Here is a 23987-nt window from a genome sequence, read left to right on the forward strand (position 1 = left end):
AATGTGCAAATCTCAATGTAGCAATACAAGAAATATGAAAGAACATCAAAAATAATTTAAAAGAATTGGGCTGGGGATGTGGCTCAAGTGGTAGCGTGCTCGCCTGGCATGCGTGCGGCCCGGGTTCGATCCTCAGCACCACATACAAACAATGATGCAGTGTCCGCCGATAACTAAAAAATAAATATTAAAATTCTCTCTCTCTCTTTAAAAAAAAAAATAATAATAATAATAATAATAATTTAAAAGAATGATTATTAAAAAGCTTTATGAGATCTATGAGAATACAGATAATCAGCTAAATGAACTTAGGAAGAAAATTCAGGATATAAATGGGAAATTCAGAAAAAAGAGATTTTGAAAAAGAACCAAACAGGAATCTTGGAAATGACATCAGTGAGTCAAAAAAATATACTGTAGGGGTGGGGGTTGTAGCTCAGTGGTAGAGCACTCACCTAGCATGTATGAGGCACTGGATTTGATCCTCAGCACCACATAAAATAAACAAAATAAAGGTATTGTGTCCAACCACAACTAAAAAAATATATATATATATAAAATATATATATTATATATTTTAAATATATTATATATATATTATATATATATATATATATATATATATTATATATATATAAAATAAATTAGTCCTAACAACAAACTAAACAAGCAGAAGAAACAATATGTGAAGACAGGTTTTAAAAATAATTTCATACTCAGACAAAAAAAAAAGAAAGAAAGAAAAAGTTGAGAGCACTTAAATATCTTCATTTTGAATACCTGAAGGTGAGAAGATAAAGGTTAAGGGCATAGAAAACCTATTCACTGAAATAATAGCAGAAAACTTCCCTAATTTAGGTAGATTATGAACAACTTTGTATAGGAGGCTTATAGAAACCCCAAATAGACATGACCAGAAAAAATCTTCACCATAGCATATCATAGGCAAACTATCAAAAGTATAAGACAAAGAATTTTAAACTCTGCAAGAGAAAAGCACCAAGTCACATTCAAGAGCATTCCCGCTATACTAACAAAAAAATTCTTAGTAGAAAAACTACAAGGCTTAAAGGAAATGGAATGAGGTATTGCAAGTCCTGAAAGAAAAATATTGCTGACTAAGGTTGCTCTACCCACCAAGGCTATATTTAAGAAATGAAGAAGAAATAAAGACCTTCCAGGATTAGCAAAGACTGAGGCAAGTCATCACCACCAGGCCAGCCTTACAAAAGATGCTTGAAGCCTATATTCAGAAGTGAAGAAAAAGATAACTATTATAATGAAAGCATGTGTAAGTATAAATCCCACTAGAAGAATAATTATTCAAAAAAGAAGAAAAGAAACAAATGCTATCAATATGGTAAATCATCAAACCATAAAGATGAACAGAAAGAAAATAACCAAGAATATTTCAAACAACTGGAAGAAAATCACGAAAATGATAGGAATAATTATCTTGTATGTAAACATGCTGCAGTCTAGCTGGGCACAATTCACGGAGCCACTTGTCAAGCAGAAACAAACTTTATTTTTAGAACACAGGTTGCACCACATGAGCTCTTCAGGAATTCCCTCAGAGCCCAACTGCCACCACTGGCTTCCCGGGAGCCTCTCAACCCCCACTCCTCCCGCTCTTGAGGCCGATTGGCTGGGTCACGTGGGCAGAGCTAAAAGAGTTCCCCAATGAGCAGCTCTGTGGTCTGAAAGGGCAGAGAAACAGCCCAATGAGCATCACCATAGAGGAGCCAATCAGCTGGAAGTTTTCTGGGGCCACTTGGCTGTGGCTCTCAACATAAACAAACTAAATTCTCCAATTAAAAGACATAGACTAGCTGAATGGATTTAAAAAACAAAAACAACAATGTGCTGCCTGCAAGAAACTCACTTCACAAGGAAAGGTAAACAGATAAAGTGAAAGGATGGAAAGTGATATTCTAAGCAAATTTAAAAAGTTAAGCAAGAATAGTTAAAGTCTATTTTGCCAAATACAAGTGTAAGACAAAAACTATAAAAAGAGACAAAAAAAGATCACTATATAATAACCAAGGAATCCATTCAACAGGACAATGTAACAATTATAAATCTGTGTACACTTAATATAACAGCACACAATTTAAAAAAATGTACTATTAGACCAAAAGGGAGACATAGATCTTAATACAATACTGGTGGGAGATTTTAGCACATACTTTCATCAATGAGCAAATTATCCAGACCAAAAAAATAAATAAACATCAGATTTAAACTGAACTGTAGATCAAATAGACTTAACAGACATTTTCAGAACATTCCCTCCAACAACTGCAGACTATGTTCTTTTCATTCATACATGGAACTTATGCCTCAAAACATTCTTAAAGGATTCAAGAAAAATTGAAAATTGAAATCTTATCCTGTATCGTTTCTGATCACATGGGATAGAAACAAAAATTAAGATCAAAATAATCTTAGAAGTTATACATGTGCATAGAGATAAAACATTCTTGAATGAACAATGGAGTCATCAAGGTAGTCAGAAGAAAAATTTTAAAATTTATTGGTACAAATGAAAATGGCAGCAACATATCCAAATTTATGGGATATAACAAAAGCAGTACTAAGAGGGAAGTTTATAGCAAAGAATGCCTACATTTTAAAAAATGAGAAAGATTTCAAATAAATAACCTAATGATGCAATGTTTTAGCAAAGCAAGAACAAATTAAACCCAAAATTGGTAGAAGAAATAATAGAATGGAAATAATTTAAGTGTAGACTAAAATAAATAGTACAAAAGATCAATGAAACAAAAAAGAAATGGCTCTTTGAGAAGATAAAATTGACAAACCTTTAGCTAGACAAACCAAGAAAAAAAGAGACGGCCCACATAAATAAAGTTTGTGATTAAAAAGAAGACATTACAAGCAATACCACAAAAATACAAACTATCACTAGGAATTATTCTGAAAAACTATGTTAATAAATTGGAGAATATAAAAGACATAGAAAAAATGTTGGACACACATGACCTACTGAAACTGCACCACAAAGACATAGAAAACCTGAATAGAGAAATAACAAGTCATGAGATTGAATCATAACAAAAATTTCCTAAGAAAGATGGGACTAGATGAATTCATTGCTAAAGTTTATTAAACTTTAAATCTATGGAATAGTTCCTTAAAAGGGAAGAAACCCTTCTGAACTTATTCTATGAGGCCAGCATTACCCTGTTACAAAAACTTGTAAAGAAAACTTTAATATTCAGATTAAAACTACAGACACAGATGCAAAAATTCTCTACAAAATTCTAGCAAATTGAATTCAAGAGTATATCAAAAGGATCATTCAACACGATAAAGTTCATTTCATTCCAGGGATGCAAAAATGGTTCAACATATGAAAATCAATAAATACACACATCAACAGAATGAAAGAGAAAAATCATATGATTATCTCAATAAACACAGAAAATGGCATTTAATAAAATTCAATATCCCTTCAAGAAAGGCCCTGAAAAAGTAGGTATAGATGGATCATACCTCAGCATAATAAGGCTATGCATGACAAACCCACAGTCAACATCATTACTGAATAAGGAAAAGCTGAAAACTTGTCCTAATATTAGGAACAAGATAAGGGCATGCACTCTCATCACTCTGGTTCAATATTGTACTAGAGGTTTTATCCAACACAATTAGGCAAAATAAAGAAGCAAAAGGCATATAAATAGGGGAGGCTTCAAATGATCCTTTATATATTATTTAATACATAGAAAAAGCCTAAAGTCTCCACCAAAAGACTATTAAAGCCAATTAAAAAAATCAATAAGGTATCAGGATACAGAATCAATGGGCAAAAAGCAGTATGTTTTCTATACACCAATAACAAAGAAAGAAATCATGAAAGCAAGCCCATTCACCATAGCCACACAAAAAATAAAATACCTAGGAATAAAAACCAAGAAAGCAAAAGACTTCTATAATGAAAAATACAAAACACTAATAAAATAAATTGTTGATGAACCCCCCCAGACAGACAGACAGACACACACACACACACACACACAGAGAGAGAGAGAGAGAGAGAGAGAGAGAGAGAGACTTCCCATGTTGATGGATTGGGAAAAAATTAATGTTGTTAAAATAATCCTTAATAGTGGTATCGTGGTGCATATCTGTAATCCCAGCAGGAAAACTGAAAGTTCAAGGTCAGCCTCTGCAACTTAACAAGACCTTGTCTCAAATTAAAAAATAAAAAAAGGACCAGGGATATGGCTCAGTGGTAAAGCATCCCTGGGTTCAATTCTTAGCACCAGAAAAAAAAAAAATTTAAATGTCCATACTACCCAAAGATATAGATTCAACATAGTCCCTATTAAAATGCTACTAATGAAATGGAACAAATTATGTTATGTGAATATATAATATGTAACAATGAAACCTGATATTATGTATAATTATAATGCCTCAATTAAAAAATACAAAAATATGAATAATATTCTTCATAGAACTAGAAAAACATGATACTAAAATTCATATGAAGGAGTAGGGAGGATAGGAAGGGCAGCAGAATAGAATAGACAGTATGATTGATGTATGTACATTCCATGTATGTATTATACATCAAAATGCATTCTACTGTCATGTATGACTAAAAAAATAAAAATAAAATAAAATTCATATGAAAGTACAAAAGTCCCCAAATATTACACAGCTTTAAAGAGAGTGAAATTATGGCATTTGCCAGTAAATGGATGGAATTGAGAATATCATGCTAAGTGAAATAAGCCAATCCAAAGAAACCAAAGGCCAAATGTTTTCTCTAATATGCAGATGCTAATTCACAATAAGGTGGGAGGCACTAGAGAATAGTATTACCTTAGATAGAGGGAAGTGATGGGAGGGGAGGGAAGAGGATGTAGGGATAGGAAAGATAGTAGATAGTAGAATTAAACAGACATTATTACTTTATGTTTATATGTGACTACATGACCAATATAATTCTGCAACCTGTACACTGAGTAAAATAAGAAATTATATCCCATCCGTGTATGATATATCAAAGTGTGTAAATGCATTCTACTGCCATCTATAACTAATTAAAATAAATTAAAAAATTTTTTAAAAATAGATCTAAGACCTAAATGTAAAACTTGGAAATACTAGGAGAAAACACTTCAAGACACTAGTGTAGGGAATGATTTTCTGCTGAAAATCATTCCCTATACTAGCCTAGAAACAAACAATAATTGCCACATGGGATCATATCAAACTAAGAATCTGCTTTCTAGCAAAGGAAACAGAGTGAAGAGACAGCCTGTAGAATGGGAGAAAATATTTGCCAATTATTCACCTGATAGAGGATTAATATTCAGAATATAGAAGGAAAAAACAAGTAATCAGGTTTAGGAACTTCTCAAAATAGGAAAACAAATAGCCAACAAACATATGAAAAAGTGCTCAGTATCATTAGCCATAAGAGAAATACAAATCAAAACCCAGTTAGAATGTCTGTTATCAAAAAAAAAAACAACTAACAAATATTATGTGGAAAAAAAGGGGCTCACTTCACTATTGGTGGGAATGTAAATTAGCACAGCCATTATGGAGAACAGTATGGTGCTTCCTTAAAAAACTAAAAAAATGGGCTGGGGATATGGCTCAAGCGGTAGCATGCTCGTCTGGCATGCGTGCGGCCCAGGTTCAATCCTCAGCACCACATACAAACAAAGATGTTGTGTCCGCCGAAAACTTAAAAAATAAATATTAAAATTTTTTTTAAAAACTGAAAAAATATCTACCATATGACCCAGCTAATCCCATTTTTATATTGGGTTAACTTTTCATCAGTATGACCAAAATACCTTACAATAACAATTTAGAAGAGGAAATATTTTGGGGGGCTTATGGTTTCAGGTTTAGTCCATGGTCAGCTGGCTCCAAAGCAGAAACATCATGGTGGAAGGTCATGGTGAAGGAAAGCTGCTCAGCTCCTGGCAGCCAGGAAGGGTGGGGGGAAGGGGCCATGGACAAGATAAACTCTTCCAGGGGATACCCCTAGTGACCTACTCCTCCAACTAGGGACTATCTCCCAGTAGTCCACAGTGCATCAATGAATTAATCCATTAAGTAGATTAAACCACCAATGATGTTAGAGCCCTCAGGAACCAGTCATTGCCTAAAAGCCTCACCTCTGAACCCTGTTGCATTGGGAACCATGCTTTCAATACATAAGGTTTTGTGGAACATTAAAGATCCAAACTGTAATGTATGTGAGTGTATGCACACATGTGTACATCTTCAAAGGAAATGAAATCAACATACCAAAGAGATACCTGCCTGCCCATGTTTAGTGTGGCAGTATTCACAATAGCTAAGAAATCAGCCCAGGTATGCCTACTAAGAGATGAGTGGATGAAAAAAATGTGATATCTATGTATATGATGGAATATTATTCCACCATAAAAAGTGAAATCCTGTCAGTTGCAGTAAAATGTTTGGAACTAGATATCATTATATTAAGTGAAAAAGGCCAGTTAAGATCATGGACTCCAGATCCTTCTAACCTTATACTTACTACCGGACTGATTTTGGCCAAATTGAGCTCTCTGCCTTAGTTTCCATATCTGTGCAATGTGGAAATAGCAATAGTGTCTATTTCTTGTAATGTGGTACAGATTAGGTAAACTGATAATGCAAGGCACTTAGAATAATATCTAGTACATACACAGTGCTCAGCTATCATTGTTACCTTTATGATAAAGATGATCACCCAGTACCCATAGCAGTCTAATTTAGACATCAGCTCAGAATGTCCTTACAGGGAAATAAGATGAACATGGCAACTGCAGAAGAATTTTCTTCATTAGGGATGGAAGTAGAGATCATCATGTTAAGTGAAATAAGTCAAAGTAAGAAGGTTAAGGGTTGTATGTTTTCTCTCATGTGTGGAAGCTGGAAAGGAAAGAGGAAAACAGAGGTGGGGGTGGATCTCCTGAAAAATCAAAGGGAGATCAGTAGAGGAAAGGGACCAAGGGGTGGAAGGTGGGGAGGGAGGGGGGAAAGTGCTGGGGAGTGAAACTGGCCGAATTATATTATTATATTGTATGCATGTACAAATATGTAACAATAAATCCCATCAATACATACAACTATAATGTACCAATAAAAAAATGTGGAAAAATTATCTTCATTAGAAAACTTCCCATGTGAATAAAGCAGGTTAAAAATGGAAGACTGTAACCATCTTTCCTCTTCCTGGTTGTTACTGAATTGAGAACACATTGACAAGAACCAATGAATTTCTCCATTGAAATGTTGCCACTGAGTTGTTGTTTTTTTTTTTTTTTAATGCTTTTATTAGTGCATTATAGTCATGCATAATAGTGGAGTTCGTTGTGATATATTCATGGATTTGCATAACATAACTTGCTCCATTTCAATCCCTAGTAATTTCCTTTTCCCTCCTCCAGACCCCCTTTACTCTGCACTACTGGTATTCCTTCTATTTGTTTTTAAATTGGCACATTGTAATTAGACATAAAAGTAGAATTCATCATGATATATTCTTGCATGTAAATAACATAATTTGGTCAATTTCATTTCACATTTTCTCCTCCCTCCCCCTTATCCCCTTCTACTGTTGTCTTCTGTCTTCATGAGATACACTTTTTTAAAAAATTCCTTATTTCTCTCTACCTTCTTATGAGAGAAAATAGCCAACTCTTGACTTTCAGACCCCAATTTATTTCACTTAGCATTGTGTTCTCCAGTTCCAACCAATTGCCAGCAAATGACATAATCGCATTCCTCTTTATCACTAACACTCCATTGTGTATATATAATGCATTTTCATTTTTCTTTTGTTTCCTCTTTCTCTCCCACCCCTATAGTGTTAATTGAACCCAGTATTACTTTACCACTGAGCTTATTCCAAGTTCTTTTATATATTTTATTTTGAGACAGGGGCTCACTAAGTTCCTGAGACTGGCCTCAAATTTGTGATTCTCCTTTCTCAGCCTACAGCATTGCTAGGATTACAGGCATGCACCATCACACTCAGTTATACCACATTTTCTTTATCCATTTGTCTGTTGATAGGTACCTAAGTTCCTTAGCTTAGCTTTTGTGGATTGTTCAGCTGTTGGTATTGATGCATGTATCACTGAAATATGCTGATTTTAGTTCTTTTCTATAAATACTAAGGAGTAGGATAGTTGGGTCATATAGTGATTCCATTCCTAGGAGTCCCCATACAGCTTTTCCAAAATGGTTGTACTAAAATTTTCAATCTCACCAATAATTTTTGAGGGTACCTTTTCCCCCATGTTCTCACTAACCATTATCGTTATTTGCATTCTTGATGATTGTCATTCTACCTGGAGTGGGATAAAATCTCACTGAAGTTTTGATTTGCATCTCCATGATTTCTAAGGATGCTGAATATTTTTTTTTCGTATATTATAAAACAGACAAATCCACATATAATCATTTGATCCTTGATACAGTTGCCAAAAATATGCCTAGGAAGAAAGATAGCCTTTTTAACAAAGGTGCTAGGAAAACTGAATATCCATATGTAGGAGAATGAAACTAGATCCCTATCTCTCACTTTGCACAAAAGTCAACTCAAAGTGGATCAAAGAGGGGCTGGGGCTCAGTGGTAGCATGCCTGCCTAGCACATGTGAGGCACTGGGTTCGACTCTCAGCACCACATAAAAGATAAACAAATAAAAATATTTTTTAAGTGGATCAAAGACCTAGGAATTAGACCAGAAACACTGCAATTGCTAGAAGAAAACATAAGGTCAACACTAGAACATATTGACACAGACACTGACTTCCTGAATAAAACTCCTAAAGCTCAAGAAATAAAGCCAAGAATCAATAAGCGGGACGGCATCAAATTTAAAAGTTTCTGCACAGCAAAGGAAACAAGAGTGTGAAGAGAGAGCTTATAGGATGGGAGAAAAAAATTTACTAGCTACTCTTCTGACAGGGAATTAATGTCCAGAATATATAAAGAACTCAAAAAACTTCACACTCAAAAAACACAATTAATAAATTGGCAAATGAACTAAACAGATGTTTCTCCACTGGATCTTTCAATGTAGCAAAAGGAAAAGCAAAGAAAAGTGCATCCATTTGCAATGGTGATTTGATGGAAAAAGTCATCTAGACTTAAGAGCTAGTGGCTGCCCGACTGCAGTTTGAGAAAACAGAACATAAGAATTCCTGAGGGGTTCCTGCATACCCTTGAAAATGGTGATGGCAAATCAGTGCATTTACTTGCATGTTTTTATATGGAGTAAGATATTCCATCCTTTTTCCCACCAAAACAAAGGCCAGAAATTCATTTGAGGGTAATTATCTTTGTTTTATGGGCATCATGGTAGAAAAGCTATCAACATAATCATCATCATAATGGTTAACTTTTTTCTTTTTTTTTTCTTTTTTTTTTTTTTAATGGTACTGAGATGGAACCCAGGGCCTGGTCTACCACTGAGCTACACCCCAGCCATAATGGTTAATTTTTTAAATGAGAGAATATTCAAGTATTCTCAATATCATATAATAGTTCTTTAATTATATTTTATTGCATCATTTTAATATAAAGAAACAAAAGAATACTCCTCTTTTAACAATTTTTGATAAGAGGTTGAGAACATACTTATATGGAGGAAGGGGTGAGGCAGGCAGGGGTGGCACAAGGGGCAGTTCAGACCAAGAAGCTGCTGGTGGAGCATTTGAGACCTACTGAAGTAGAAATGTCCATTCCCTCCCTTTTGAAAGACAGAGATGCAGAGGATACTGTTACCGACTTAACCCAGAGTATCCTTTTACTTTTGATAATGATACCATTATATTTATCTTTTGTATTCCTTAATTTTAGTATCCTTTTACTATTCAAAATGTTCCATGTAGGTTTCTCCACATGAAAATGTATAGGAGCTGTATTTTCGTGAGCCCATGTGCTAATATTTAAAATGACAATATTGGCAACTTCTCAGAATCAGAAACAGGAACATTTCTCTCTAGGATGTGAGTGCCTAAGTAAAACCATACCTGTTTTTCCCAGGTTCATCATGCCTTCCTGATTCTTTGTGTTTCACAAACGTTTCTAACAAGTAGTGTTTATTGTGTCTATCATGGGTCTTCATAGTCTAATTTAAGATTCTGTTTTTTTGTGTTTTTTTTTTCCATTCTTGCTACATTGAAAACAGAGAAGGGTTTGGTTTCCAAATTGTAATTTACAAGTTTTCCAATTCATGAGACACTTCTAAAGTCCCAGTTTTCAATTATTCTCTTTGCTTTCTAGGTGTCCAGCACTAAGCTGGATTTCATGAAGTTTATAGGAAAGACTCAGTCACAGTAACTTACATGTTCATTAGCTTGATAGCCACCCTATGTTCTATAGAATCAAAGACATGAGACACCAACATGAGCTAAAAGTATAGATAACTACCTATGCTCATTTATTCTCTTCACCTGTTAGTCTGATGTTTCTTCGGCTCATTTTTTGGACTCATAATAACCTATTAAATTATCACTATGTGCCATGTCTAATTATGAGAATGTCTAGTATGTGCCAAGTTTGATGCAAAAATAAAGGCATTTCATGCTCTTATAAAGCTTGAATATTCTACAATTTTAATGGGTGAAATGGACATTATTGGATAATCATACCGATGTAAATACTGACTGAAATAAGGAATGAATACAAAAGATAAGCGTAATGATATCATACTAGTCCAAAGTAGAAGTAGTTTTCCCAAGACCCCATGTGTTACCTTTTTGTTGCTGTGACCAAAAGGCCTTTCAAAAACAATTATTTTGAGTATCATGGTTTCAAAGATCTCAGCTCATAGCTGGCCAACTCCACTAGTCTGGACCCAAAGTGAGGCAGAACATTGAGGCGGATTTCAGTGTTTGGAGGAGCAAGCAAATGATAGAGGAAAGCAGTTCAGGACAGGGAAATCCAGAAATAGAGAAAGTGTTCCACTCTCTAGGGACAAAATATGTACCCCAAAGGCATGCTCCCATGACCTCCCTCCTCCAGCCACACCCTACCTGCCTATAGTCACCACCCAGTCCATTCAGTTAACGCATGGATTAGGTTAAGCCCTTATAACTCAATCATTTCACCTCTAAACTTTCTTGCTTTGTCTCACACTTGAGTGTTGGGGAGACACCTCATACCTAACCCATAATACCATGTGATATGTGATTGTCCATTTTTCCCTATACATTTTACACATTCAGCGTTCACCAACAGAGTGGGATTCATCTCCAGAGCTGCAGCTTGAGAGCGAGTTATGGTGCCGATCATGGAGTTAACAGGCCATTGGAGCTCCTCTGCCCCAGAGAGCCGCCTTCTCCTCTTGCCCTAACCTCGTTTCCAGTGCACTGTATCCATGGATGCAAGGCCCTTCCTCTGACACAAGGTTCCATTGCCTAGTCGTTGTCTCTAAAAACAATTTGAAGAATTGGAGAGAAAAGGAGGTAATCCATGGGTAAATTCAAAGGGCAGAACTCATCCAGTGGAGAGATGACAGCCTTGTTATCTGAGCAACTCAATTCCTGGATCTGAGTCAGCGGGTCAGATGATAGGGGAAAAAAGAATTTTCTCTCTAGATTTTCTCCTGTGGTCCCCGTCTTCTGAGAAACTTGAGTTTCTACACTATGAAACTCTGTATGTGAGTATGTGTGACAAAGTAGGAAAGACAGAGACACAAAGAGAGTCAGAGAGGGTGAGATTTAACCTACTCCATATGTAGTTTCTTGTGGGGCAAACCCCTCTCTGATTTTCCCTGCACGTTGGCATCAGTCCTGGCTCTGAATTTTGTTACGAGTTTCCATTTTTTTCTTGCTATCATCATGTATATTTTAGTGAACAATTGAGAGATGATCCATCAGAGGCTGTCAGCAAAGAGCAATTTTAACTGAAAAATTACACATGTATAATTTAGCACAGAGTGTTCAGTCTTTAGTTTGGAGGCTCTGTCTAAGGTCACAGGATCCTTGGGGCAAGAAGGAATGCAGTCCCTCCCCGCTGACTATCACTCTGTACTTAGGTCTGGGCTTTCTGAGGAAGCCTGAGCAGAGAGCAAGAGTCCTTTGGGCACCTGCAGTCTGGTTACATACCTCGTCCAGGTCTGAAGGCATCCTGGCATGAGCACTAATACCTTTTGCCAGCAGACCAGTGATCTGTGGCTTTGAAGATCCTCATCACACATGTTGCCAGAATATGTCACTGTTTCTACCTCATTCTATCAGGACCAGAGCTGGAGCCCTGTGCTGATTGCATAGCCAGAACCAGGTCACAGAGTCTCACTTCCCGTTCTAAACTACTAGTGATCGAAGGTCCTAACTTGTCCAAATTCATCCTAACCGAAATCAGATGGAGTCCAGGTAAAGCCCTAGAACAAAACGAGGGACTTTTGAAAACCTTCCTCTTTCTTTGTCCTCTGGCTTACCAAGCACATGTCAGTTCAGTTCTTTGAGGCCACAAGGAAGAGACATGCTCTGGTTTCCTCAGATGATTCCTGTCACCATGGCAGAGCCTGCAGGTGTCACCAGCAAATGCCAATTTCTTTGTCTTAATTGTAGGCCTCTTCTCAACCCATTTGACTCTTTTAGCCATTCCTAATGCAGTCACCTGTGGCTCTGGTGCCAAGCTGAATGTGAAACTTCCCCAAAACATTTGCAGGGCTTTTGAGCGGTATCCTGGGAGGTGCAGGCCACCCTTCATCTGCATTTCCAAAATATTATTCTGGAGATTTCTTTCACCCCACCCCTGAGGCTTGATGACCGTATGAGGCAGGGAGCGTGGTTGTGTCCCTTTACTCTTTCAGCCAGATCTGGCCAGCTTCTCTACCTTTTGTGACATCCTCATCTGTATCCACATCTTCCTGTGCTCTGTGGTTGATTTTTAGATGTTCAGGTGTTTGGGCCTCCACACCATGATTCTTCATCTTCCAAGCCAAGATTTCAGTGTTTAGAGGAGAAGCAAAGCAGTAATAAATATCATGAGAACATGGCTCTGGCAAGTCAAAATTGCTTGACTTTCAGACTTTTTTGTCTGCTATAATTAAATGCAGAAATCCATTCTGATATGCAATCAGCTGTCCTGCAAGGAGGACACTATTGATGGAATAGAGCCATGGGGGGGGGGGAGGGGTAATAGAAATAAAAATGGGTTCAAATTTTTAAAATATATGATCTCAATTTTAGACATGAAGTAGGATACATAGATATTTTGATACCATCTCCTTCAAATCATACCTTGCAGTACAGGAGAACATAAATGGCATTTCACCAGACTCTAAGGACAAAAGGAGCTATTTTTAGCTTCTCAGGCTTGTAAAAATACACACAAGTCAGGGTAAATAGCAGAGGGTGGCTTAAGTTCCTTGACAAAATCCCTGTGTGACTTAATGCTGTCTGTAAATCACCACGGCAGGTCACCTGTCATTGGGGTGGCTCAAGCCAAGCAGGTGGGCTCCCCAAGCCGACACAACCTCCTTCTAAGGACAGATCAAATGCACCAGAATAAAATTTGAGGAAAGCAGATGTTGTTAAGCCATCAGGAGAAGCAGACTTAATCCACCAGAGGCAGCAGAGAAAAAAAGAGAAAGCAACTCTCAGCAACAATACACAGGACAGTGACATGCAGAGCCCACAGTCACAGGATCACTGTGACCACAGAGGTGGCACTTCAGATGCTGATCCAAATAGCTGAGAAATCCCCTATCTCAGAAAGAGCAGACCAGCCCTAATTGGAGACACTTCTGACAAAGAAAATGCCACAGGAAAATGCTGTCACCTTCCCTTTTTCAAATCATAAATTATCCTCGTTTCCTGGAAAAGTATGTCTAGACAGACTTATTGCTCCTTAAAAAAGCCAGAGACTTGGTCTTTGAGATTCTTGCTTGGAAATGTAAAAAAAAAAAAAAAAAAAAAAATCCAATGATTCAGACTTCTAGAACCTGGGGGTGAAAACTGCCTTGCATGATCAATGGATGCCTGCCCACAGAGGTCAGACCATGTGAGTGTGAGCCAGCTGAAGCTATTAAGAGCCAGTTCTCATTGTGATAAAGCACATTCTGGCAAAGCCACAGAAAGGAAAATTATAGCAATCAATACAGATCAAAATGAAAACTGGATGAAGATTTCAGCCAAATTGTTCTTCCCTTCTGCTATAATAGATTAACTTTTTGGTGCTGAAATCAGCACAATTTGCAGATTCAGGACATTCAATATGCAAATCAAAATTGGGTAGAAATTTAATTGAAACTCAAGCAGACCCTTGACACAAGGGTTAACACTGTCTCTCACACTTGACAACTTTTAAGTTGCATTTGAAACATTGTCTTCATTATCTTCAGGCTTTATAAAGCCTCTTGATATATTTAACAGATAATCTAGAGATGTACTGAACAGACTTTGAAATAATTCACAGCAATGTGTCCTATGAAGAATTCTCTTAGACATACAAACAGCCAACAAGTATATGGAGAAATGCACAACATTACTAATCATCATAGAAAAGCAAGTCAGAACCACAGTGAGATATCACCCCACCTCAGTAAGAATGGCTATCAGCAAAAAGACAAAAGAGAACAAGTGCTAGTGAGGACAAGGGAGAAGGGAACCTCTGCGTACCATTAGTGGGATTGTAACTTAGAGCTGCCATTATGGAAAACAATACAAAGTTTCCTTGTCAGCAATCCTACTTTAGGTATATATGTCCAAACAAAATGAAAGCAGCATGTCAAAGGCACACCTGCATGCCGTGTTCATTGTACCACAATTCACAGTAGTCAAGAAATGGAAACAACCAAAGTGTACAACAACTGATGAATGGATAAAAAATATGTGGTACAGATACACAGATACAATAGTGGAATACTCTTCAGTCATGAATAGGGAATTAAGTCCTGTCATTTATGAAAACGTGGATGAACCTGGAGATCATTATATTAATTGAAATAATGCCGTTCTTGTCTTTGAGTGCTGGCTTATCTCATTCACACGTAGAATTTTTAAAAATATATTGTTCTTATAGAAGTTGAGAGTAGAATAGTGGTTGCCAAAAGAAGGTGAGACCTAGGGCAAGGGAGGAACAGGAAGAGGGTAAGTTACAGTTATAGGAGTGAGAGGTTTTGCTATGCCATCGCACTATGAAAAACAATAATGTACTGAATTTAGCAGACTAGAAGGAGGGAGCTGGAATGTTTTTACCATAAAGAAATGATAAATGTTCAAGGAGGCTGATATGCATGACTGGATTTAAACATTTTACGGTGTACACATGTATCAAAATATCACATGGTACCCCATAAACATGGTCCAATTTTTGTTTCTATGTATTAGTTATAAACAAATTTAAATTAGGAAAAAAAAAGATAATTCTGTTTATTCATGTTCAAGCTTGTTGAAGTTAATCCTGTGGAATTTACCAGAGAACAGACAAAATCTAGGAAGTACTGCCTACCCACAGGGTCCTCAGCCAAACAAGTCAAGTCCGAATAGTGGTCACTCTGTGATAGGTTACCTTACGTGTCAACAGAGAATTTGCTGATGTGTGTGATTAAAGAATTTGAGATGGAGAGAGTATCCTGGATCATCCAGATGGGCCAAATTTAATCATGAGGGACCCTATAAGAGGCAGGCAAGAGAGCCAGAGTCAGAGAAAGAGATGTGGCAACGGGAGTAGAAGTTGAAATGATGTGAATGCTGGAAAGAGGCCATAAAATGAGTAAGGGATGTGGGGGGACTGGAAAGGACAAGGAATGAATTCTACCTTGGAACTGTCGCAGGAACACAGCTCTGCCAACACCTTGTGTTTAGCCTGGTGAAAACCTACTTTGGACTTCTAACCTCTAGACCTTGATGAGAATACCGAGTTGCTATAAGCCACTCAGTTTGGGGAATTTGTTACAGCAGCAATAAGAAACTAATACAGTCAACAACACCCTTCCTTTAGTCTTATTTCCTGTTTCCAGCATCAAATAAAACATCCCATTCAATCATGATATTTTCTGTTTTTAAGGACAACTCCCTAAAATCTTTTTCCACTCTCACCTACCATGATATTATAGACAGCCTCTCCTAGAATTATTTGCATTTCCAAATAAGACCAAGAAGAATGTTTTCTATAGGTAGAGAATTGGTAGGGAGTAACTACTTAAAACTATACACCACACTGGATATTTTGTATGGAACTTTGTCTTCTCAAACTTAGCCCCTCCATTTTGTAACTAAGGACTCCAAGGTTCAAAAAAAAAAAAAAAGAAGGTAAACCAAGTATTTTGCGAATGGGTCACCCTAAGTGGCATAGGAGCCCAGGTCTGTGAGACTCTAGAATTTGAATTCTATTGGGTGTGGTACTTATACAAAAAATAAATAAAATGCTAACAATAGGTTGTTTAAAACCTCGATTTGGAAGAAATGGGGATTTGGGAAACAGGTTGTACTCCCTGGAAAGATGAAGGTAAGGGAAGAATTTGATTCTGGGAGTTCTTAGGATCTTTTTGACAGGTCATCATGGACTCCGACTGCTCTGTCTCCTCTCAGGGGCAAAAACCAATCATCAGCATGTGTCTCCATTTTTAAAAATTCTTTAAAATCTCCTTTTAGGTGTGTTTGCATTTGGACTTTTTGCTACGGACATTTTTGTAAACGCCGGACAAGTGGTCACTGGGCACCTCACACCATACTTCCTGACAGTGTGTAAGCCGAACTATACCAGTACAGACTGCGGGGTGCACCACCAGTTCATAAACAATGGGAACATTTGTACGGGGGACCTGGAAGTAATAGAAAAGGCTCGGAGATCCTTTCCCTCCAAACATGCTGCTCTGAGCATTTACTCCGCCTTGTATGCCACGGTGAGTGTGCAAGTCTTACCATCTCCCCCTAAGCCAGGTTTTTGCTGGTGTGTCTCTCTGCCTTCCCTACCCCCATCCTTTTATCACTCTCACTTATAGCGATTTTTATAAAGACCCGTAAAACATGTAGCTATCAGATCAACATCATATGCTACAGGATGCGATATAGGCCCCTGAACCTAATCTCACTCCTAACATCTCAAAAGAACAACCTGACCTCCTAGAGGATATTAGTTCTGGAAAGAAATGTTGATGATCCCCTAGTTACAGCCTCCCATTTTGCAGATGCAGCAACTGGGACCCAGAGAAGAGCCAAGGACACAGAGTCAGAGCTAGGACTTTCTCACCACCCCTCACAGCAGTCTTTGCTAAGGCTTTGGTTCCAGAACAGCCCACTTTTCTCAGACCTGCCTACAGATTGTCAGGTGTGGCCATAAGTGAATGGCTGCCCTAGCAGTGGGCAGGCCCAGCTTCACTTTGCTTCTTCTGACACTCTTTCACTTTGCTAGGAGAGATGAGTGATCCTAGAAGGACCCCTAATACTCAAAAGTTCACTTCTCACTGCTCCCCACATCACACCACCTTTTGACTGCCCCACAGGGTTATAACATCTTCTTTATGGTTTATCTTCTTTATGAAACAACAGTTTTCTCTTATTTTTCCTACTTTTAAAATGTATCTGTTTTGGAAATGCCTTCATTTCACCTTTCTCAAGCCTATGTTTCCTTAGAACCCAGCACCCAGAAGTACAGGGATCAACTCAAAGGTGCACATGGCTGATATCATAAGGTCACTGATGAGTACCATGTGCATTTGCCAGTGGAGGGACAACTGTTGGCCACAACACCCTTTCCCTTATCTCAGCTTGTTTTCATGATGTGATTCATCTAGTGATTCTCAGTGAAAGACGGGATGGGAGAAGGCAGAGGAAAGACCCTTTTCAAACTACCCATTGTTCTCAGCCATTCTGGTGTGCCTTGGTCCCATTCTCAAGGGGCAGGCGCCCATCTCCCTTCACCCCCATTAAGTAGCTATAGGAAGCACATTCTGACTCCTGGGGAATATTGTTTCTTCCACCACTCCGGAGTGGAGAAAGAGGTGATTGACTCTAGCTCTGGTCCATGGGGTGAATATTCTCTTTTATACAACCTGGAGCAATTAGTGCCTTTGTGTCCCATTTACAGGGTTTCATCTACGGGATCAACTTGCTAACCACCAACTAAGTCTTAGTTATTCCTTTTAGAGCTATTCTTTAATGAATACATGGTAATAATGATTTCAACCACCCCCCATGGTAAGGAAACATGAACACAAATAATACAGAAGCCTTGGTTTATAAAACAGATCAATTGTTGCTTGGTTAGACTTCTTCGATTTATCAAGGAAGGAAAAAAATCCATGCTTTTTTTTTTTTGAAAGAAATCATTCTGATGCAGTCAGTGTATTTTCCAACTTTCAGAGATCAATTTGTCCTAAATTATCTAAAACCTAATTTATATAAATCAGTTTACTCTTGCACCTTTTCCTTTATATCAGAATCAAATCTCATAAAATTTCGATAATGCCATTATAAAAACAAATCTTGTACTTAAACTACTGTCTCATCATCAAATGAGACAACCTTAATTGAGAAACAAAGAAGCAAATATAGTCAGCATGCATCAAATAGGTGTTGTAGTAGCACGTATCTTCAAGGATGCAGATAATCTAGTCCAACTCATGCCTCACAAATGGACTATAATCAGAAACCTGATACAGGATTCCACAAACATTTTCTGAGTCTGTTGTGTGTTAAGTGTTTTGGGAAATTACTCAAGTTATTAATATGCTAATTACTCAAATTTGATCATTATACAATGTGTACATGTATTGAAATATCACATTGTACCCCATAAATATCACAATTATTGTGTGTCAATTTAAAAAGACAAAAGAAATCACTCAACAATGATTTTTTTAGGTACAGCTTAATACTGTGAATACTATGAATTAATCATAGTTCCATGCTTTTAATAGTTGGTATTCTTTTAAGATTTATAAAGGATATAATTAGAAAACAATGTAGAAGCATAAGAAATTATATTAAAAATATGAAGATTTTAAGTAATATTTCCCAGTCTCAGGTTATAATAATATACTATAATTTATTTAACTTTGATATAAGCACAGTTTTTTATTTAATTACTAGTGCATACTGATTATCCCAATTAATGGGTTTCATTGTGATATTTCCATACATGCATATAACACTAGCCAGTTTTAAAGGGCACTGGTACAAAGAAACAGAGACTCCCGTCTTGTAGTATTCATAGAAATATTGAAACATCTAAGAAACTAACAATTTCCACTGTAACATTTCAAACCACATCTGCCTGGACTTATATGTGCTCCAGCTATACACACATACTATAGAATAATTTAAAAAGCATTTTTTAAGCGGTATTAAATGCATCACATTTGTTAGGGATGCATCAAGTATGCCCTCTACTGGTGTCTGGTAGCCATTGCCAAAGGTGATCATTTGAAAGAGGCACATCTTCCTAGCATTAGACAAGTAGGGACACATTTGATAACTGAGTCTTTGAAACCCAAGTCTTATGCAGCTTCGCACAAGAATACAACAGGCTACATCTCAGGTGCCACAAACTACATCATTCTCTATCTGGTTCAGGTCTTTGCACTTGTAGTAAGTTGTGGCACACAAAGAAAAGTTTATAATGTTTTAAAACACTGGAGTCAATGAGTGAATGGAGCTGATCACAGTTTTCCCAAGAAATGTGGGGACTCAGCTTCCCGTCACAACTGAAATCTGTTTGTGTGATGGTGGTTGGGCTGCTCTAATTTAGTCCATCAGCCGGTCAGCTAACTCTCTTGTATTGTTGCCTGAAAGTGAACAGAAGCAGCTAGTTCTGCGTGGAACACAAAATGTAAAATGTACAGTCACTCACTTACCTGATCTCCACCATAAAATTCATTCCCATAGTGGATTTATTTGATATTGGAGATTGTTATCTGGATTTACTAATACCCTCAAATGATTCTGATTCCTTGCATAAAAAGTGCATGCTCTGAATCTTGTCGTTATTCTGCAGCCATTCCTTATAGCAATATAACTTCTGTTCTCATGTCCACTTCAATACAAGAGGTTGATTAAGTACCCTTGTTATCTGCAGCACTAGCTTCCTACCAACACTTTCTACTAAGGAGCTTTAGTGAAGCTGTTCAAGGGGAAATAGTAAATGTGGCTGCTTTGGGGTGACCCCTGCTTGTGTGGCCGTGCATACCGGTGCATGCACCAGTACAGAGAGGCTGTCTGGTTTCTGTCATTCCCCGATTTCTGTTCCACTCCAGATGTACATCACAAGCACAATCAAGACGAAGAGCAGTCGACTGGCCAAGCCAGTGCTGTGCCTCGGGACCCTCTGCACAGCTTTCCTGACCGGCCTCAACCGGGTCTCGGAGTACCGGAACCACTGCTCAGACGTGATCGCAGGCTTCATCCTGGGCACCGCGGTGGCCCTGTTTCTGGTACGTCAGCCTCTTTCTTCCTACCTTGGTCCCCAAGGCTGAGGTCATACTGAGTGGGGTTTTATAGACCTTGCAGTCCAATTCCATGTCCTGACATTTTGGGGTGCAGTTATTCTCCATGTATCATGCATCCTTTTGCTGCAAGAGTGAATTCAAAATACATTTTTTTCCAGAAATATGCTTGACCATTTTCCTTCTGGAGGTCAGGGAGAGGAGTGCTCAAGAAGGATAGCTTACTCTATTTCCTTCACCACTGGTCTTAAATTGGGGATGGGCAGACTGATAAAGAGCACTGGTTTGCAGATGTGCCACATTAAGTGTTTCTTCACATGTTTGGGGGCAGAAGCTAAGTGTTTATAGGGAAAGATAAGGAAGAGCTGGTAGAAGTAGGCAACCTCTCCTCCAGCATCCCAGGAAACTGCATCCTGGCCCCAGGAGTCATCATAGTGCATTTATCCTCCTCAGAAATAAGAAACCCTGCAACTATCCACAGCAATTCCTTTTGGAAGGCCTCTTGTTATTTGAACATGCCCTTGGGCATCTTATTTCCACCACAGTGGCTTCTACATATAATCTTCTGGGAGAGGAATTTTGGTTAACATATTTTTCTCCACATCTTTACATTTGTTTTTTTATTAATTTTTTTATGTATGACAGCAGAATGCATTACAATTCTTATTACACATATAGAGCACAATCTCGCATATCTCTGGTTGTATATAAAGTATATTCATACCAATTCATGTCTTCATACATGGATAATAATGCCCATCACATTCCACCATAATTTCTAACCCCATGCCCCCTCCCTTCCCCCACCACCACTCTGTCCTATCTAGAGTTCGTCTATTCCTCCCATGCTCCCCCTCCCTACTCCACTATAAGAGTCACCTTATATTAGAGAAAACATTCAGCATTTGTTTTGGGGGGATTGGCTAACTTCACTTAGCATTATTTTCTCCAACTCCATCCATTTAGCTGCAAATGCCATGATTTTATTCTCTCTTATTGCTGAGTAATGTGGGACTGCAAATTGGTGCAGCCAATCTGGAAAGCAATATGGAGATTCCTTGGAAAACTGGAAATGGAACCACCATTTGACCCAGCTATCCCTCTTCTCAGTCTATATCCAACGGATTTTAAAACCGTATACTACAGTGATGCAGCCACATCAATGTTTATCACAGCACAATTCACAATAGCTAAACTGTGGATCCAACCTAGATGCCCTTCAGTAGATGAATGGATTAAAAAAAATGTGGCATATATATCTACATTTTTAATATTTTAATGCCTCAAATAGATGAGGGCTTGGCCACCTGCTCTCCTAGAAAATCTCTTAAGCTGAGTTGTTTGGGAAAAGGTGAACTTCTATTCTTTTTTATCTTGTTTTTCTATCCACCCCCTATGGTTTTATTGATGTATAATAGTCAGATAATAAAAGGCTAATAAATTGTCCAATTTGATAAATTTTGGCATACAGATATAGTCATCTCTCTCACTCTTTATTTCCCCTCTTCCCTAGGCAACCATTTACCTTCTGTCATCCTGTTAGTTTGCCTTTTCTAGCATTTCACATAAATGGAATCATATGATGTGTGTTATTTTTCTGGCATCTTACATCCAACAATCATTTTACGACCTATTCATGTTACAGAATACATCGATAATTTATTCCTTTTTATTGCTATGTAGTATTTTATTGCATGGCTATATGTCCATGGAGGTACTGGTTTTTTGTTTTGTTTTTGTTTTATCTCTAAGGATTTACAATAGACCCAGAAGGATTTACAATGAATCACCAGACCTAGAAACCCACATTCTGCATGAAATAAATCCCGTATCATAATCAGAAAGCCTCCCCAAGGAGAAAAGAGCCGTCCGTTTCAAAGGCCTCCCCCCGCCATTTCCCTTTCTGCCATTTTCCATCCAAGACCCTTTATGAATGGCATCCCCCAAAATTTATTGTACAGTCATATGACATACCTCCTTTTCCTTCCCCAGTATAACAGTGTGCCTGTCTGAGCTTCTCAGTTTCTCAACTCATCTACTAAGATGCCACAAAAAAAGACTCACACATTTATTCAGAACCCTGATTTTAGAGCTCTATTATAATTTGAAGTTACTTTGAACAGACTCAGTTTCTTTCTGTAATAACAAAAAAAGGTCTCATCTAACATAGTCTGGGTCAAATTACAGAAAAAGTGGTGCTGGAATGATCCCAAGATGCCAATATCTCATAAGAGATAATTCCAGAGGAAATTATTTTTAGAAGAGGGAAAGAATATAGGTATCTTCAAGAAAAGAAGCCATTCAAAGGGAGATCAATGGAACATACATGAAGACTTGGGCTCAAAAGAAAAGCTAAACCAAACAGTTTTGACATCCATCAGTCCTAGAACCAGCTATTCCCAGCTCAGGTCAAAGAGTATTTCTGACTGTACCCAGCAATTTTGTGGGGTCTTTGTAAGACGATATCTGTGAATGCTGCTGTGTTTGCTGGAGCCCCAGACAAATTCTGCACCAACATAAAATTTCTTTTCTCTCAGTATCTTGCAGTCCTGTTCCTACCACTGAGTTACTGTCTGGTCTGTTATTACTTTCAAAGTACTTCACAGTTGTTAAAATGTGTATTCTAAGTGACCTTTACCTAAGATCCAGATCTGCTATAGAATTGTGTTGGCATAAGAAGGACCCCCCTTGACTGCATGTGCACAGCTCACAGACACATATGGGGCTAGGAAATGGGAGAGGAGGGATGTCATGGCGGAGAGTGGAAACATTCCAAAGAGACTTGGAGATTTGGTGAGGAAACAGAGAGGAACAATAACCGAGGATGGCAGCGCACTGGTGGCACATGCTCAATGTCATTTTACATGTTTGTGTTTCCCATAAGAAAGAATGTGAGGCAAATAGCAAGGACATTATTAGTTGAGCAGTTATTACATAGTCTACTCTTACTTTGAGCACATCAAATCATGTGTTCCTCCACAACCTTAGCAATATTTTTATCCATTTTATAGAGGAGGAAGTGAGGTTCAAAGTCACCAAACTTGCCCAATAACCACCCAACCAATAAGCCATGAATCTGACCTGGGTCACTCAACTCCAGGACTCCCTTCTTCCATTTCCCAAGCAGAGGGAGTTTAAGAAAAACTGGAGATTGAGCTGGAGGTAAGCCAGATAAAGAACATTTATGTAAATGGTCTGAAGGGTGACAGGAAAAATTCAAAAACACCAGATGTAGAAACAAAGATGCAGAATAATGCAAAAAAAAAAAAAAAAAGAGGCAGATAAATGCTACATAGGCAAAAGGAGCAAAGAAGATGATAAAAATGCTTGACTCTGATAGAAAAATGAAGAAAAATGAGTAATAATTTATAGGAGACTTTTTTTTAATGGCAGTAGTAAAAAAACTACCACTAGTGAGTCATTTAACTCCAAGATAATAGTAGTCACATAGTTTGAGGATGATCAGCTTAGGTAGAAATTAAAGACCAGCCAATGTTGGCTGAGTACTTGCTATGTTTGGCACTTATTAAGAGGCAAAACAGTCTAGAAGTGATTTAAGGGCTCTGGAATTTAAA

The 23987-nt window shown here is 37.7% G+C and overlaps 1 protein-coding gene across 1 annotated transcript in view; it reads left to right on the forward strand.

The window, feature by feature from the left end:
- Plppr1 (phospholipid phosphatase related 1) overlaps nucleotides 1–23987 on the forward strand; it is a 136360-nt gene that overhangs the window by 107273 nt on the left and 5100 nt on the right. The window contains exons 4-5 of the mRNA XM_027930957.3: nucleotides 16622–16872; nucleotides 20224–20400. Coding sequence (XP_027786758.1) covers nucleotides 16622–16872; nucleotides 20224–20400 — 428 coding nt within the window. The remainder of the gene's footprint in view (nucleotides 1–16621; nucleotides 16873–20223; nucleotides 20401–23987) is intronic.

The sequence above is a fragment of the Marmota flaviventris genome, chromosome 13 (assembly GCF_047511675.1).
Source record: "Marmota flaviventris isolate mMarFla1 chromosome 13, mMarFla1.hap1, whole genome shotgun sequence".
NCBI classification, from domain to species: domain Eukaryota; kingdom Metazoa; phylum Chordata; class Mammalia; order Rodentia; family Sciuridae; genus Marmota; species Marmota flaviventris.